Source organism: Anabrus simplex, chromosome 3 (assembly GCF_040414725.1).
Source record: "Anabrus simplex isolate iqAnaSimp1 chromosome 3, ASM4041472v1, whole genome shotgun sequence".
NCBI classification, from domain to species: domain Eukaryota; kingdom Metazoa; phylum Arthropoda; class Insecta; order Orthoptera; family Tettigoniidae; genus Anabrus; species Anabrus simplex.
The window spans coordinates 189,544,229-189,562,929 of NC_090267.1; the positions used below are offsets into that span (position 1 = coordinate 189,544,229).

At 38.1% G+C, this 18,701-nt stretch overlaps 1 protein-coding gene across 1 annotated transcript; it reads left to right on the forward strand.

Annotated features, from left to right (window-relative positions):
• The first annotated feature begins 2,086 nt into the window (after positions 1–2,086).
• Positions 2,087–6,025, forward strand: LOC136866728 (uncharacterized). Its single transcript, XM_068226824.1, has 3 exons — positions 2,087–2,220; positions 3,849–3,913; positions 5,220–6,025. The coding sequence occupies exons 1-3, from the start codon at positions 2,087–2,089 to the stop codon at positions 6,023–6,025; spliced, it is 1,005 nt and encodes a 334-aa protein (XP_068082925.1).
• The last annotated feature ends 12,676 nt before the right edge of the window (positions 6,026–18,701 follow it).

Here is an 18,701-nt window from a genome sequence, read left to right on the forward strand (position 1 = left end):
CCACTTAACTGTTCCTATTTATGTGTACAGGATGATACACTTAGGATATATATCTTAAATAACTTCTGAATCGTTAAAATAATCGGCGTTATGTTTTCACAGAAGTATAAGGGGGTCATAATAAAGAAAACTCCGATTTTCTGTGACATTATTTATCACTCAGGTAAGACACCAGTATCGTTGTTTCACGTAGAGCTACATCAATTTCTACATTTTGATTTTGCGTGTTCAGTAGTGTGATAATTTCTTAAATAGAATATAGGAGTTTAAACACACAAGATAGGGGCAGACTACCTAGATATTAGGTCTCTTTAAACAACAAGCATCATCATCATCATCATCAAAACATTCAAATATACAAAAACCGTATACAGCAGTGGCTTCCTGCTGTACTTGCCAGCACAAAACAAAATAACATCAAACATAGCATAATACTGTAATAACAGATGACTGATAAACGTGCAGTTCGCACTTGTGAACGACATAGAAAGTTCTAAAAAATAGTATTTTAATAATTGGGCAAACAAATAATTATCAGAATAGAGGTTAACTTTACACATTTTTAAAAACCACCTCTGCGTAATTTTCCATAGATCTAATCACACTTTTCTGTTCGTGGAATTAGTATGACAATCCAGTAATTTAATCGGAGATGCATTTTTAAAGCATGTGCACAGTTGGAAAGGTAGGTATGAATTCAAAGAATCCACCAATAAATAACTATTATCCACACCTCACAAAACACTGACCGAGTGGGAAATGGACCAGAACGCAGGGCCATTAATTGACTGCACTGCCAATTCCATATATTTTCTACCCCACCGCCGCTTTATACAAACTCGTACTATGGGACACGCAATTTTCATCACTTTACCTGTAAACATTATTTTATACACGGTTGTATTCATTCAGTGATCGTATGAATTCGCAGGGAACCCGGTTGCTTTGGGCACAATGGGAAGGTGAAAAGTTATGTCATTGATTTAGAAGTTCACGACACCATTTCGAACTAAGCCCTAAAGATGATTTTCCGTGGTTTCTCATTTTCATACCAGGCAAATGCTGGAGCAGTACCTTAATTAAAGCCATGGCAACTTCCTTCCTCGCAATAAGACTTGCGTTTGTGCTACGTAAAGCCAATATTGTAAAAAGAAAGTTATTTTACATGAAAATGACGTTCTAGAAGGTCACATGTGGAAATTGTCTAGAAATGTGAATAGTTAAGAATTCCTTAGTTTGCTTGAAGTATGTTTTGACTTCATTATTTATAATTGTGAGGTTGCAACCAAATCACACCGGAGCAAAAAAATCTCTGCCACAAGAGTGCCAAACTTACTGACTGAATGGCACAGGTGATACGCGAGTAGTACTGAGAGGATAGCTGCAGCAGTGTATGTTTATAGAAGCAGACGATGATAACGACGACGACGACGAAGATGATGATGATGATGATGATGATGATGATGATGATGATGATGATGATGGTTATGGTGGAGGTGGTGGAGGTGGCTGTAAATACGTGTATGATTTGTCTGATGAATTACAATTTTGAATTAATGATAAGAATGAGGATAAGGGATCAGCGCTGGTCCGATTTTGGCCGTATGACGGTTATTAGGCCTTATTCCTGTACACACTGATACAAAAACTTAGGAATAACGTTTGAGTTGCTGGATATATATTCAAGCTGTATACAATATTTTGATTAATGGTTATTTACATGAAGCAACTAGATAAAGAGTAAAAATAAAGGAATGATATATTGTAACTACAGTAAACAGGCTAATAGCTCCACAGGTGCCTCTCAAATTATAGTTTCCAATAATAAAATTTCCTCTACGTTTCTGGTTCTTGAGTACTTTTAGGCCGGCCGCAAGATGAGACGCAGGTCCGTGACGTGACGCAGGGTGAGTCACGGTGAGTTTCTGCGAACCACAGAACTGACTGGACCCGCGCATGTTACGGCGCAGGGTGACGTGACGCAGTTGCTGCCCGTGGTGACCCTGCGGACCGCAGTCTCTCTTCCGCAGTTTCCTGCAAGACTCACGGTGATTTTGGTTGTTCATATCGTGGTTTGTAGTTCGAAATGGAAGAAAAACTAATTGAAGCCGTGCGTGTTCGCGAAGTTCTGTATGATACAAGCCACGAAGATTACTTGAAAACGAAGCTGAAGGCAGAGAAGTGGGAGGAAGTGGCCAAGGAAAACCGCCATACGGAGTGGTAAGTAGCATTGTAATTCTTTGTTAACCGGTGTGATGGTGGTGGTGATTATTGTTTTACGAGAAGGTACAACTAAACAACCATCCTCTATATAACACTAATCAGTAGGAAAAAAAATAGAAGGGATCCAACACTTCAAAGAATAAAGGTATTGGCCAAGGGCGTGAAAACGAAAGACTCCCTAGGCTTCGAGTGCTAGAATACCGTCGGGGTCGGAAAAGAACAAGACTTGACCAAGGGAGGTCAGATATAATATATAAAAGTGAATAGCCTGACACAAGTAAGTTGAAGCAATGCAATGCCAGGACTCAGCTAAGGACCTCATGGTCGCCAACCCACCCTCTTAATTTCAGAGCCCCTGGGGACCCCTTTATTCGCCTCTTAACACAGGCAGGGTATTCCGTGGGTGTTATTCTACCACCCCCACCCACAGCGGGACTCTTTGTTAACCTTTCATCTGGTTGTTATTAAAACTCCCGTTGCTAAACCAGGAACTCGTATTAAATGTATTTTGTTGTCTGAACCACCATAAACTATATATTGTGTTTTGAGGAACAAATAATGTACAATATAAACCAACAAAATACCAATTTATTGCAGTTAAATGTTTTATCTATTGATGAATGCAAAAATAATTGTTTTTCAAATAAGAAATTCCAAAAATAAACTCATGTGACAAATGCAATTTTTTTAATGGCTAAACTGAGATATGCAAATTGAAAACAACTCATTTCCATACACAAAAAGTAATTTTTAGTGAGAGAAATAAATAACAAATAATGTGACGAAGTTATGTTGAGGGGGTATGAGACAAGGAAGTAATTATGAGTATTATTATTTTCTTTTTACAAGTTGCTTTACGTCGCACCTTCACAGATAGGTCATATAGCGACGATGAGATAGGAAAGGGATAGGAGAGGGAAGGAAGCGGCCGTGGCCTTATTTAATGTACAGCCTCAGCATTTGCCTGGTGTGAAAATGGGAAAACACGGAGAAACATTTTCAGGGCTGCCGATAGTGGGTTTCGCATGCACTATCTCCCGAATGCAGGCTGCCAACGTGATCCAAACCACGCGGCCACTTGCTTGGTAAATTATTATTATTATTATTATTATTATTATTATTATTATTATTATTATTATTATTATTATTATTATTATTATTAATTTCTTTTGTATAGCGTCGCTCAGGCTATGAGGCCTGCAGTTATGACAAACCATATCATACGTACCAAATTGTACTGCCTCAGTAAACTTAATTCTATGTCCATGTACTGTAGGTAAATTAAACTAGTTTAAACTGTAGCTAAATATATAATTTTAAGCGAAAGATACATTCTTGAAAAACACGATAAGACTACCACGAGTTAACCCGAGAAGTGCAGGCATTCACTAATCTGTTATAACATCATCCATCTTTCACCCACACGTTCATATCAAGTATGAAATTGAAGGCAAAATTAAGTCTTTCATAATTCATTCGTCACTAACCGTAAATGACTCATTCAAGCACAGGGAACGCAATAAGCCAGCTGTTCTTCCCAACACCCCTTGCAGTCTCAGTTGTAGTGAAGTATTTCAAAAACACTCAGAGATGGCCGACTTAAAAACAGAATGTTCCTATTGAAGCTGTTATCCTTTATTTCCACAAGAATCGCATTACTTGGGAATAAACTTTCTACAGAGTTCGCAATGTAACTGTACGCAAATTTTTAATTCTTCAGTACTTTCCTTTTGAAACACTTTCCCTCTGCCAAGGAACCATTCCTGTAGTGTTGAGGTAAGGTAAGGGTTATTCTGCCCGAAGGCAGGTCCGAACCTCCGCAGAGGTATTCCTGAGCCGGAGTTTACATGTGGTAGGGTGGCTAGTTCCTTTCCGCTCCTCCATTCCCTTACCCCCCACCAACAGCGCGTGGCAACCCATCCAACTCCTGACCACGCCCAATGTTGCTTAACTTCGGAGATCTCACGGAATCCGGTGTTTCAACACGGCTACGGCCGTTGGCTGTAGTGTTGAAGTATGTAGTAAAGTTCTGTCGAGTTGTAAAAGCTTTCTGTGAACTTCGTGTTACATTTGTTTGTAACAATGGTCCCATTTGATCATTTGGCATATCCTCTATAGTGTCGTCTGTACTTATTTCAGCAGCATAATTCCTTAAATAGTTGTGCAACACACAAGCTGCCTTCACAACATTGACAACACTATCTACTTTAATTTCAAATGGTGCTCGAAAAACTCCAAAACGTGAAGCAAGTATACCAAAACTGCATTCTACCGTTTGGCGTGCTCTTCACAGTCTATAGTTGAGCAGTTTGTTTTCGTAATTGTCAGTAACGCTTCGTTTCGGATAAGGTCGCATCAAATTCTCCGATAAAGGGAACGCCTCATCTCCTACAAACACGAAAGGCATCGGATCCTGTATTGGATGTAGTACTACAGGTGACGGAAGCTGTAATGTGCGTTTTATCTTTTTTTTTTTTTTGCCACAACGCTTGTGTTAAGAATGCTTCCATCACTGAACCTCCCTTGTGACCCTACATCAGTAGTAATGAATTTATAGTTTGAGTCCACGGTAGCCATTAGCACGATGGAGAAAGTGTGTTTATAATTGAAATAAGAGGATCCAGTTTTCCCGGGTTTTCTTATCACAACATGTTTCCCATTAATGGCGCCAATGCAATGCGGGAACTGCCATCTTTGTTCGAAACCAGATGCGATTAATTCCCACTGTTCTTTTGTGGGTTCCGGCAAAAATAATGGTTGCATTATTTTCCATACAGCTTGAGATATTTCCAGCACGATGTTTGAGACCGTTCGTTCCCCATTCTGTAGCTGTAGGCAATACTTATGTATGTGTTTCCTGTAGCCAAATACCTAAAACATACAAGAAAAATTAAATAGTTGGGAATTATTGTTTTATGGGTGTATTTGTTCATGCATTTACTTAAAAAGTAAATATTTTTACATATCTAAATGCTCTTTTGGCACCATTGTTGCAGGTGCTGAAGCGAAGGCGATGTTGGAAAAACTGAGACATTCGCTGAGAGATACTCTCAGAAGACAGCAGAAACACATGAAAAGTGGAGCACCGGCTGAATCTGTTAAACAGTGGAAATTTCAAAAACAGATGGGATTTCTACAACCATATATGGCCAATATCACACGAGAAGGGAACCTAAATGAATACATTGACGATAATGAAACCTCTTCGCAAAATTGTGACATCGATACTCCAACTGATGTAGTCGAAGAGCGTGAGGAGTCATTGAACGTGCAGCATGGAATCAGAAATGCTCGAGACGAAGCTCAGTCAGAGGCAGTTCGTGATATTTCACCTCCGACACAAGGTCCTTCATCTGCTAAGAAAGTGAAGAAAGACACTGTTACTAGCTTACTCAAACGAAGCATGGAACAACATGAAGAACGAAGAAAGTCGAGATCCGAAGAAAGGAAAAATCTGTTGGTACAAACAAGCGCTCCAAGTGATCCTCTCTACCACTTCTTCATGTCTGTGTACAAGGTGACCAAAAATATGCCTCCGTCATCTCAGTTTATCGTCAGAAACAATATTTTCCGTGCGGTTACAGAAATGGAGGCCACGTTGCTGAACATTCCCGCGAGAACTCCACAGTATAACACAATTCAGCGGCCATCACATGACAACTTGTCCCCGTATAGTAATCGAACACCCAGTCCATCCTGCACCAGCTTATCTACTCCAGCCCATTCTTCACATTACGACAGTCCATTACCAAACCAACAGGAGAACTCTGTGTTCGAAAAAACACTTCAACTACGACTTTAAATCGGAGTTATTTGCTCACACTTATTGACATTTCTGAAAATTGAATTTCTGTCAGTAAAAGTTTTACTGTTTACATTTGATGTAGGCCTACAGAGGTTACGTGTGTGTTATTAGAGAAAACCTTTGCCGTGTGAACAATATTCTGTTTATTAAATAAAGGTTTTTCTATAAAAGCTACCGTACCTTTTTACTTTTCGACGACACTGAAGGTACATTAACCCCAGATCGTAATATTTGGTTACTTAGAGTAATCGACTATAAATAAAACAGGTAACGTATAATGGCTTACCTTAAAAACACAGCAACTTTCTCCTCAGTACCAATAGGCCTTGTAGCGTTGAATCCCTGTCTGTCAATTTCGTTCTTGATGAGATCATGCACTTCCTTGAACTGATCATGGTTTAACCTAAAATAATTCGTTAATTTTTCATCATCAAATTCCTTAGTTAAAGCGAATTCCCCATAGCTTGTAACGTTCCAGACGTCACAGTGTAATTATGTTAATTTTATTATATGTAATTAATTCAGGAATTTAACGTCATGATATTTATCTTGGTATGTAATTGTATTATAATTCATGGTTGATCATTTGCTCACTATCATTCCATTACTTTGTAACTACGACTTGTAAACGAGGGCTGAATATCCTAGTATTCACTTAGATTCTTGCGACATTCGTTTAAATTTAACTTGCAGTAGATTTCCTCTATCTTGCCACATCACCGAGGAAGAAGGAAGGACAAATTTAGACATCAAATTCTGGGAAAAGCGAGCACGTGTTCAAGCGTTATAACGACAGCTATCGTATTTCGACCAGAATAATTCAAACTGATCACCGCCTATATTTTCAAAGGAGCGTCATGTTGCCATGGATACTGAGTGAAAGGGCTAATAGAAGAACAGTTGATATCATGGTTAAGACCCATCAACTCTAATATCTGGAGTGGGGAGAGACGTGTCAACTGATTGGACCACGTGTAGCGACCTGTAATTAGAAGCCAAGGAAGGTTATAAAAGGGCGTGTTGGAGCTCGTGGCTTCATTCTTCTTGATTCTTCTTGATTCTGCATTCATTATTATTATTCTTCTGGATTCTTGATTCCTCGATCTTGTATATCGCTGTAGGTCTGTGAACTTGTCTTATGGTTGTTGTACCATAGTGGACTAGTGTGATAGTTTATCACTTCTACATTAATTACTGCGTTACCACGACGTGGTACTTAGGAATTTCTGAATGAGGGGTGTATAGCCACTCTCATCAGGAAGTACGTACAGCTCGGCTACTAGACCGGTTTGTACCAGTCTAAGACAATAGGTAGTATTAAACTAGATAGAAATGAAACTTCAGGGCACATTTTCAGTAAAGTTGGAAGGATTATTAATTGTGTATCCTCTCCACATAACCCAAGGAGGTTTTTCTAACTATGACTTAGGGCTCATCTCCAATATATGGGATAGAGCATAATAGGGAGTGTTAGTGTCGAAGCTATCTTCCAATTAGTGGGCGGTGCACTTAGCAAGGCAGGAATGGTACTTAGCTGCAGATGAAGAGATCTCAAAGACGACCGGTGATGTTCCAGCTACAAGGATGGAAGCTTTCCAAGGACCAGCAGAACAAGACTACATGGTGAGCAAGCGAGTTAAAAATATTGCAAGTTTTCGGGAAGTAGAGTCATTCAACTTTTTGTTAAATTCATTTCCTATTTTAAATTCAGTTCTCGTTAAACCGTCGTCATTTATATTCAATATAATAAATAGTATTTTTCTAGTTCACTTTAATCAATCTGCCTTAATTAGCCTTTTGATTTCTAATTCTCCGGCTTAATGATTAGTGCACTATCACCCCACCCCTGTGATAAGAGTCCGTCCAAGCTTGATTATAAATTTTTATCTTTAAGTCATCAACTTAAAGATTGGCGCCCTTAGCTTGCATGGTTGCATTTCTCGTTCAATGATTGTTCTCCGAAAGGGGAAGTCACATAAATGCCGCTCCAACGTAGGGCGAGAAAATCATTAAGTACGGAGCAGTTAATGACAGTAACGATATCAGAATTCGTATTATGGGTAAAATTTGGATATCCACGTTGCATTAGGAGTGTTTGATTGTGGGGAGGGTCATGGCTGATCAGATGAAAGAGGAGAGGATGTTGCGCAGTGGACGGGCGATAAAAGGCAATAACGTATTGAGTTCAGAGGAAGAGTTGTGTAGTTTAGTAGAGGAAATTGAAGATAGAAGTGTAAGTAGTATGGAGAGTGAAGGCAAACAGAAAGAAGTCAGTATGGAATCAGATGATAGTAGGATGGGGGGCGAAGCGGAAGTAAACACTAACAATGAAAGTAATAATAATGATCAGTTAATGGAAATGATGCAGTTAATGTTAAGTAAGATAGAGGATAGTAAATCTGAAATAAAAAATGAAATGGAACAAAATAAATTTGAAATAAAAAATGAATTGGAACAAATTAAAACAGACGTAGAACAAACTAAATCAGAAATTAAAAATGAAGTAGAACAAACTAAACGAGAATTAAGTAAGGCATTGAATGAACACAAGGTAGAAGCTAATAAAAGGATGGACGAACATAACAAACAGTTACAAGAATTATTTAAACAAAATGAAAGATTTAACAAGCAGATAGAGGAACAGAAAGAGATAACTAAGCAAAACAAACAAGAGGTAGAAAAGAAATTTGTAGAGCAGAGGAGTGAGTTGTTGGAATTAATGGGGAAGGAAAACAACTCTACTAGGGAGGAAGTAATGAGGCAGGTCACTAGTATTGATAAGAGAGTTGAGACTCAAAGAGGGGAAATACGGGTATTCAAAGACCACGTCCAACAAGAGATAGACACAGTAAAGCTTAGAATAGAAGATGAGACGCGGGCAAGTGAAGAAAGGTTTTCGATAGCTGAAGAGAATAAGATTGAAATTAGGACGTTGAAAGAGAAGCAGGTTAATTTGGAGAGCGAAATTGATAGGAGAGACAAAGATGTAGAATTCTGGATGGAGAAAGCAGAAAATCAGTTAAAACAGGTGGCAAAGGATAAACAGGTTTTCACGGGAAAACAATGTCTAGGAAATAGCTACATTAGGGAAATTGAACTACCTAAATTTAATGGTAAACAAACGAACCCGCTAGATTTCCTTAAGATGATAGAGAAACGATTTGAAAAGCGTCTAGAGGAAGGGTCTATGGACTGGGAAGACGTTATGGAAAATATTGACCATGCTTTTGTAGGAGAAACTCGGTCTTGGTTCATGGTATATAGGCAAACGATGACGAACCTGAAAGAATTCAGAAATAAGTTTAGAGATAAATTCTGGAATGAAGCGATACAAGCTCGGGAGAGAGAAAGGGTGGTATTTGGGAGGTACAAACAGCATGAGGGAGTCACTATGACCGAGTACTTCCTGGCCCATGTCATGATTTGTCAGAACTTAGATGGTATAACCGAGGGGTCTGATGTAGTAAGACTACTTTTGAGACATTTTCCGGACAGGGTGAGAGAAGCGGCCTGCATGCAAAGAGTTGGTACTATTCAGGAGATGGAGAACCTACTAGGCAGTTTTGATGCTTTAGGTAACCTTAGGAGTAGAACGGAGAATATACAGAGCTTTAGTCATCACAACGGAATGAGACATAACGGAAGAACACAGAATCACGAAGCTCGCAATCAGTTCAGACCTCAGCATAACAGTAGGAGCGGAGCACCTGAATATAGGACAGGAAATTCCCAACGGGGGCCAGAGCAATGTACTAATGAGTCCAACGTCAATACACAAAGGGAACCTTTAAACTAACTAGAGGCTGTAATCTTAGGTCAGAATTCCAGCCTAGTACGAAGGTAGCGAAGTGTCTTGTCATGAAAGTGTTACCATATGACCTAGATGTTAGAAACGATTTGTTGTATGAACCCGAGCAGAATAATGAAGATTCAAGTAATAAAGTAGTCAATCCCGTTGTTAAATTGAAAGTTTGGGGGGCGTGGGTTAAAGTTTTGATTGATTCTGGTAGCCATATATCATGTATTAGTTCTCAATGGTATGAGTCATTAGTGAAACAGGGTATTCAGTTGGAGGAAATGCCTGTTAAGTCTACTTTCATCATTACGGCTGTTGGAAAGAAGTCTAAGCAAATTTGTAAACAAGTAGCTGTTCCGATCTGTATTAATAATTTTATTAGCGTTCAGATATGTTTGGTAATTCCGCATTTGATATTTGATCTTATCTTGGGATCTGACCGGTTAACGTTAAAATTGGCTCAGTTAAATTACTATGATGCAGTGCTAAATTTGAGGTGGAATAATGAGGATATCAAGGTCAAGTTTGAGGAGGAAATTCAAAGGAAAACGGAAGTTATTACAGTGTGGAGAATGAGAGAGGTTTCTAAAGTTAATGAAGAGGCTAGTGAGGGCCTGAAGTTGTGCCAGTTGTGGATTAATGAGGATAAAATGTGTGGCTTGAAAGAGGCCGTAGGTAGAAATCAGTTAAGTGGGGTCCGGAGGGACAAGTTATTTAAAGTGTTGTATGAACACATGGAGATTTTCTCTGAGAAACCTGGTGTTACCCATCTGTACGAGCATTCTTTTTCTGTGCTGGATAAGAGTCCATTCAGCGGACCGCGGTATCCGATACCACACAAATATGCCATAGCCGTAGAGGATCAAATTCAAGCTATGTTAGCAGACGATGTGATTGAATTATCAAACAGTCAATACGTTAATCCCTTAATTGTCGTGCCTAAGTGTAATGGATCAATACGTCTGTGTATTGAATGCGAGAGCGTAGTGAATGGTTCATATAACATTAGTAGTTTACGGAGATACCTGTCGTGTGAGGTGGCTGAACCGGATTGTGAGATATAGGTCAGTAACTCGGGGAAGTTGCTACCTGTTATGTCAGACTACGAGCGAAATGAGTTTACTTCTCAACTGTGGTGGTATTTCCTAGTTGTGTTTGTAAACAAGAGAGGTGTTTGTAACTAGCGGTAGATTTACGCTCGTTCATGCCGATAGATCATCTGTTTTCTGTATGTGAGGCCATGAAATGTTATATCTTATCTGTTTTCTGAGATGTTACCGAAGGCTAATTAAAGCTGACGATGGCAAATAATTAATTTTCCCGTATGTGCATTTCTAACTTGCAATAATTTTACCGTGAGCTTAAATCGCGTGTGTATTCGTGTGAAGTGTATTGCATCCCGTTTCAAGATAAGGTTGAAACATTCGAGAGAGTGATTAAGGTGTAAATTGTTTGTATCATTTGTTTTCCATTGTTTTAATGTAAAAGATTGGAAGAGAACGTGTTACTGCTATCTAGCAAAGAATGTCGGAAAGATGGAGAGTAAAAGGACTAATAGACACTCGGGAGAGTTTGTAATCTGAATTGTATATATATTATGTTATATTCTCAAAGATAATCTTGTTTTTAAAAAAAATGGAAAGTTGCTCGTGTTGGGCATAATTAGTATCTAAACCTCAAGATGAACTGAAATAACAGACATTCGCAATGGTAAGCAGTCTAAGAGAGATATGGTGTAACGGTTCAAATCCCGTTACAAGATGATATCTGTATTTTTATTATTGTATGACTTTATCTGTATTTTATTATTATTATTATTATTATTATTATTATTATTATTATTATTATTATTATTATTATTATGTCAGTATTATTATTATTTTATCTGTGATATTGTACTATTATTGTAATTATCCGTTTTATTCAATTTTGCAATTGCCTGTTGCTTGCAAGATTGCACTTAGATGTATACATATATACGTATGTGTAGTATAACATTCAATACCTGTACAGTGAGAATTGTTGTATATATCAGGGATGGGATGTGACGTTGGTGCATTGTGTAATATTGTTGGCGATTCTGCCAAGTCATCGCCAGGCCATGGCTACTTCATCGTATTTATTTAGAATATGCGCGCACGGTGTCATCGCCGCGGGGCTATTTCACCACTGTATGTAATATTTGTCGCGTAGGTGGGAGTACGTCATTGTTATTTCTGGAGATTACGTAGCTGTGTCAACCAACGTATATATAAGGTGGGTGCACATTGTAGCGTCAGTCATTACTTATACGGATGCAGTACAGTGAAGTAGTCTACTAGATCAAGAGGCCTTAAGTGGTCAGCCAACCAGTGTGAACGAGAGATGGTGAAGACTCAGTGAGCCATTATTGGTCATTGAGAGAGTGAGACCAAATGGTTGGTCCGTCACTTAGTGGAAGACGCGGACGCAAGGCTTACCAAGGAGTCAGAGAGGGCAACCCTGGACCTGCCAAGAGGTCATACCATATTGACTTACAAAGAAGTCAGATGATATGGAGAAGAAGCAGTCGCAAGGATGTATCACCACGTTAGGCGTGACACATCTACAGTAAACACCAGAGCAATGGATTACGTCGTAATTACACTAAAAGTGTTGAAGGTACAGTCAAGTGAATCAGTGAGGGAAATATTTCGTATAAATTGTTAAATGTCCGGTCAAGAAGTATTCAAATTCATGCCTAGTTACTTTCTGTTGCAATGTCATAATTTCATATTCTCATCTGTTTTATCGCAACAAGACTCACTATTTTTTGATATATTATTTAAAGAATATATATTGTCCTATCAAACGAATTCATAGTTTCATTTCATTGACAGTAAAATATCTTAACCTCAAAATTAATGGGGAAACCGAACGCCAATCTCCTTTTCCCAGAACGTATATGGTATGTTGTCAAAAGTAAGCTTATTACCCCACACCCTAGAGATAGTCAAGAGTCTCATTCTATTATTGCTGTACTGAGTGACAGCTGGCGCCCTTCAAATAACGTATGTGTAAGTAAGCAGGTAACAAGTAAGTGTGAGTACAGGGTTCGACGAGTGTGTATTATATATAATGAATGCTAATTTTCATAATTTCCATTTTAAATGCAGATAATCAGATTTATCAAGTTAAATGCAGATTTAAATATATGTTTGTAAAGTTAGTCAGCAAGTTAGGATGTTCTCAATGTGTCGACGCAACGTGGGACTCGAATAAATTCAGAATTTGTTCTGAATGACAGCATATCATAGGTTCATTTTGGGAGGAGTGTGCGCATTTAAGCCAACGGAAATTATTACCGGTAAATGTCAAGAGTGTAATTTTGGAATATATATTTGTATTTTGGGGATATGTCAAGGGATTTGAAGAGGGAAATTAATTTGAGATCGCGTACTATCACTAGTGAACCAAAGATGGACAAGGAAGACAATAACAAGTCATGTGAGGACGAGGTCATTGCTTCTGCGGACACCCAAGGTGAAATTCTGAGTAGGGAGCAGGTGAATACGATGGAACCTTCTGAGGAAATTCAGGAAAGTGCAGAAATTGAGAAGCACACAGAAACTCAGAAGGAACTCCCACGGGGGATGAACCAAGATCAATTTTCCTTACTGATGGCCACAATAATTAGTAGTAGTGAAAATAGTCAAAAACGTATGGAGGAAAAGATTGATACTAGTAGTGAAAATAATAAGAAAGAGATGAAAGAGACGAAGGAAGTTTGGGTATTGTTTCTTTGGCGAGTCGGGGACTCAGCTTGACTGAAAAAAGGTATACCATCACGGAAATTGAGTTCTTGGCTATTATTTATTCATTAAGCAAATTTAGGATGTATGTATTAGGAAATAAGTTTGAGATATGGACGGGTCAGTCAGGCTGTGTATTGACGCCAGGCTTATGAATCAGAGGATTGAGGCAGACCAACAGAGGCCTGAAACAGTGGAAGAACTCATTCAGCGTTTTGAAGGAAAAACATGGTTTTCCATTATGGATTTGTCTTCTTCATTTTGGCAAATTCCCCTCAGAAGAGAGGACAGACCTCTCACAGCTTTCGCATATAAGAATTGTTTGTATCAATTTGCAAGAGTCCCGTTTGGTACAAAAACGTCTTCGGCAGCGTTGATTCGTGCTATGTCTAGAGTTTTAGGTCGGGATACAGGGGATTTTGTCACCATGTATATTGATGACGTAGTAATAGCATCTCACACTTTTGAAGAACACATGGAACATTTGAACATAGTCTTACAGAAAGTTAGAGAGGGAGGCTTCACATTAAAACTGGATAAGTCAACATTTTGCACACAACAGATTACATTTTTGGGGCACACTGTATCTGCACAGGGGGTAAAACCAGAACAAACGAGATTAGAGAAGATTAACAACACGAGCACTCCACGTAATAGTAAACAGTTAAAATCATTTTTAGGGGTTTGTAATTATTTTAGACGTTTTGTCATCCAATATGCAGCGTTGTTAGAGCCATTCAGAGGCTTATTGAAAGGTGGAGCTAAATGGAAGTGGACAGTTGAACATGATGAGGCATTTCTTAGGCTGAAGAAAGGTTTTAATGATGCCGTTATGTTAAAATACCCTATGCCTGATCGCGAGTTCGTACTCATGACCGATGCGTCAGAAAAGGGCATTTCCGGATGTTTGTGTCAGTGGGATGACGTAGGAAGTTCTCAATGTGGCGCCCAATTTGTAAAAGTAGTCGAGAAAAGATTTGCAAGTAAGTTGAGGAATAATGTTATTGAATGGGAATATGTGTTGGAGATTTTGTCTAATGTTTTTGTCGGTGAAAGTAGAATATGGTTTCGAGTATACTGGAATAATATGTCTAATTTAGGAGAGTTTAAAGTGTTCATTGATAGGCTTTGGAAAGAATGTGTGCAAGGGCGCGCGCGAGAGAGAGAGTGCATGATGTCTAGGGAAAGTAATATAGTAGAGAGAGAGGAGAAAATGTTAGCCGTGTATCAGAGGAGAGGGGGTGATCATGATCCGCGGAGGATTAATAGTTGTGTTGATGGTGATAGTGGTCGGAAGAGTAACCAGAGAGAATTGGAAGATGGGAGGCGTATGTATTTGAGTTGTGAGAGAGAGGATCAGAAGAGTAACGAGAGAGAATCGGAAGATGGAAGGCGTATGTATTTGAGTTATGAGAGAGAATGTCAGAAGAGTAATCAGAGAGAATCGGAAGATGGGAGGCGTATGTATTTGTGTTATGAGAGAGAAGGTCAGAGGAGTAATCAGAGAGAATTGGAAGATGGGAGGCGTACGGATTTGAGTTATCAGAGGGACTATGATAGTCTTAATACGAATGTCCAAGTGTCGTTATCGAGCCAGAGTATTTCAGATTCACAGGGAATTGGGTAAATTAAGTGAACAGTCCGAAGGTAGAAGATGAACTGGTATTTAGTATAAGTAGTTATGTAGTGAAAGTAAATTTAAGAATAGTGTGATTGTGATCTAAGTAATGTTAAGTGAGATATTTAAGTAGTGACGTAGTCGTAGATAATGAAGTAATTAATAGTAATAGTAAGGTAGACGTAAGAAGTGTTCTGTTAAGTGATGTAAGTACTTGTAATGCCGAGAATGTGATGTAAGTAGTGAGGGAATAACTCCGATGATGGAAATTGTGATATGAAGAAGGTAAGTGAAGGTACTATCAGATCTTATAACAGCCGTTGGGTGAGTCAAAGTGAGTAAATAAAATGACAGCAGTACCGATCATAAGTAAAGATAATTGTAAGTTTCAGCCATGCCGTGTTGTACCAGAACTTGTGTATTCAGTTATTTTAGGGGCTAACTTGGTTGCAAATCATGGAAGTAGAGTAGACTTTAATTTAGGTAGTGTGTGTTTGTTCTGGGATATAACTAGCAAAGAAGTGCGTATTAATTATGATGGTCTGAGGTAAGTGTGTTGGTGACGTGTGTTCTTTGAAATATATGAGAGGTAAGTGAAGTTGTTCCTAGTGAGAGGAAATGTTTTGTTGGGTGTGTTACGTGCCTGTACGACCAGTATCCGAGGGATAGTCGGTATGAGGCAGTGACGTGAGGTAATTTGAGTGAATTACAGGAGGAGTAATTGGGTTCGATGTTAGGTAAGCATCGAGATGTATTTAGTGGTAAGTGAGGAAGAACACGTATATGAACATAAATTTGTAGTATATGACCATTCATCATTGGTGGGAGGTAAGTACCCCATTCAACTTAAAAATGCTAGTGACGTCTTAGAACAAATAAACATTATGCTGGATTACGGAATAATTGAACCATCTTGTAGCTATTGTATTGGACCTTTAATTATTGTTGCCAAGAAGGATGTGATCTATTGAGATATGTAAGTTAATAAGGGCAAAATTGATTCAGTTTGAGTGACAGAGTGCTACTCAGAGTTCCATTTTCATCATCTGCAGAGGCGGGAAATATGTTGAAGTTAGTTTTTGTATCAGGGGTATTTCACTATTGTGAACTGTATCGGGAAGTGTGCATCTTCTTTAAAAAAATTCAGGAAGGGGATATTGTCGGTATTTGTAGTATAATACATCTAAGGAAGTACTTCACGTGAGATTTGTTGAGATAATAATAAGATGATTAAATTTTGTGAGAAACTGGCAAAATAAAACTAACATCTGCGATATGCGTGTGAACCAAGTGTCGTATTGGTGTATTGGAAGAATAAGTGCTACATTGTCACGTACTGTGTGACAAAAAAAAAACGGAGAACAGGACATTGGACAGTTATCTGCGATAACAATATGCGAGAACAGTTCTCATATAAGTGATATTTCACAAAAAGTTTTGATATGTTAAAAAAAAAAGAAGAATGTAGTGTAATCATTTAAAATTATTTGTGTGTGTTAAATCAAGTGCTATACACTTGTGATTTGTATGAGAGAAAAAGAGAGAATGGGACACTGGACAGTTATCTACGATGACAATGTGCGAGAAGAATTCTCATATATGTGATGTATTATAAAATGTATGGATGCTGAAAAAGAAAATTATTGTTGTATACTCATTTAAAGTGTTTATCTGTGTCAGTGTTATATATATAATTTTGTTCATAAATCAATCGATTCTTTGTTATTCGATTTATTTATGAGGGAGGCGAATTGTAACGGTTCAAATCCCGTTACAAGATGATATCTGTATTTTTATTATTGTATGACTTTATCTGTATTTTATTATTATTATTATTATTATTATTATTATTATTATTATTATTATTATTATTATGTCAGTATTATTATTATTTTATCTGTGATATTGTACTATTATTGTAATTATCCGTTTTATTCAATTTTGCAATTGCCTGTTGCTTGCAAGATTGCACTTAGATGTATACATATATACGTATGTGTAGTATAACATTCAATACCTGTACAGTGAGAATTGTTGTATATATCAGGGATGGGATGTGACGTTGGTGCATTGTGTAATATTGTTGGCGATTCTGCCAAGTCATCGCCAGGCCATGGCTACGTCATCGTATTTATTTAGAATATGCGCGCACGGTGTCATCGCCGCGGGGCTATTTCACCACTGTATGTAATATTTGTCGCGTAGGTGGGAGTACGTCATTGTTATTTCTGGAGATTACGTAGCTGTGTCAACCAACGTATATATAAGGTGGGTGCACATTGTAGCGTCAGTCATTACTTATACGGATGCAGTACAGTGAAGTAGTCTACTAGATCAAGAGGCCTTAAGTGGTCAGCCAACCAGTGTGAACGAGAGATGGTGAAGACTCAGTGAGCCATTATTGGTCATTGAGAGAGTGAGACCAAATGGTTGGTCCGTCACTTAGTGGAAGACGCGGACGCAAGGCTTACCAAGGAGTCAGAGAGGGCAACCCTGGACCTGCCAAGAGGTCATACCATATTGACTTACAAAGAAGTCAGATGATATGGAGAAGAAGCAGTCGCAAGGATGTATCACCACGTTAGGCGTGACACATCTACAGTAAACACCAGAGCAATGGATTACGTCGTAATTACACTAAAAGTGTTGAAGGTACAGTCAAGTGAATCAGTGAGGGAAATATTTCGTATAAATTGTTAAATGTCCGGTCAAGAAGTATTCAAATTCATGCCTAGTTACTTTCTGTTGCAATGTCATAATTTCATATTCTCATCTGTTTTATCGCAACAAGACTCACTATTTTTTGATATATTATTTAAAGAATATATATTGTCCTATCAAACGAATTCATAGTTTCATTTCATTGACAGTAAAATATCTTAACCTCAAAATTAATGGGGAAACCGAACGCCAATCTCCTTTTCCCAGAACGTATATGGTATGTTGTCAAAAGTAAGCTTATTACCCCACACCCTAGAGATAGTCAAGAGTCTCATTCTATTATTGCTGTACTGAGTGACAGCTGGCGCCCTTCAAATAACGTATGTGTAAGTAAGCAGGTAACAAGTAAGTGTGAGTACAGGGTTCGACGAGTGTGTATTATATATAATGAATGCTAATTTTCATAATTTCCATTTTAAATGCAGATAATCAGATTTATCAAGTTAAATGCAGATTTAAATATATGTTTGTAAAGTTAGTCAGCAAGTTAGGATGTTCTCAATGGAAACAGTGAGATATAATTAATTGTATGAAAATAATGTCGCTCGTAATGGGCAGGTAATAGAGGTATTTCAAGTCAATGTGGGAGTAAGAGTGTGAGTTCTCAACTCATGTGATATTTGTTAAGAACTCATGGGGGCGTATGTAACGTTCCAGACGTCACAGTGTAATTATGTTAATTTTATTATATGTAATTAATTCAGGAATTTAACGTCATGATATTTATCTTGGTATGTAATTGTATTATAATTCATGGTTGATCATTTG

Excerpts from the sequence above, each read along its gene's own strand:
- LOC136866728 (XM_068226824.1), top strand. The coding sequence starts at position 2,087 with ATGGAAGAAAAACTAATTGAAGCCGTGCGTGTTCGCGAAGTTCTGTAT. Across the intron at positions 2,221-3,848 it reads GAAAACCGCCATACGGAGTG|CTGTTATCCTTTATTTCCAC; the intron begins GTAAGTAGCATT and ends TTCCTATTGAAG. Across the intron at positions 3,914-5,219 it reads CTTTCTACAGAGTTCGCAAT|GTGCTGAAGCGAAGGCGATG; the intron begins GTAACTGTACGC and ends CCATTGTTGCAG.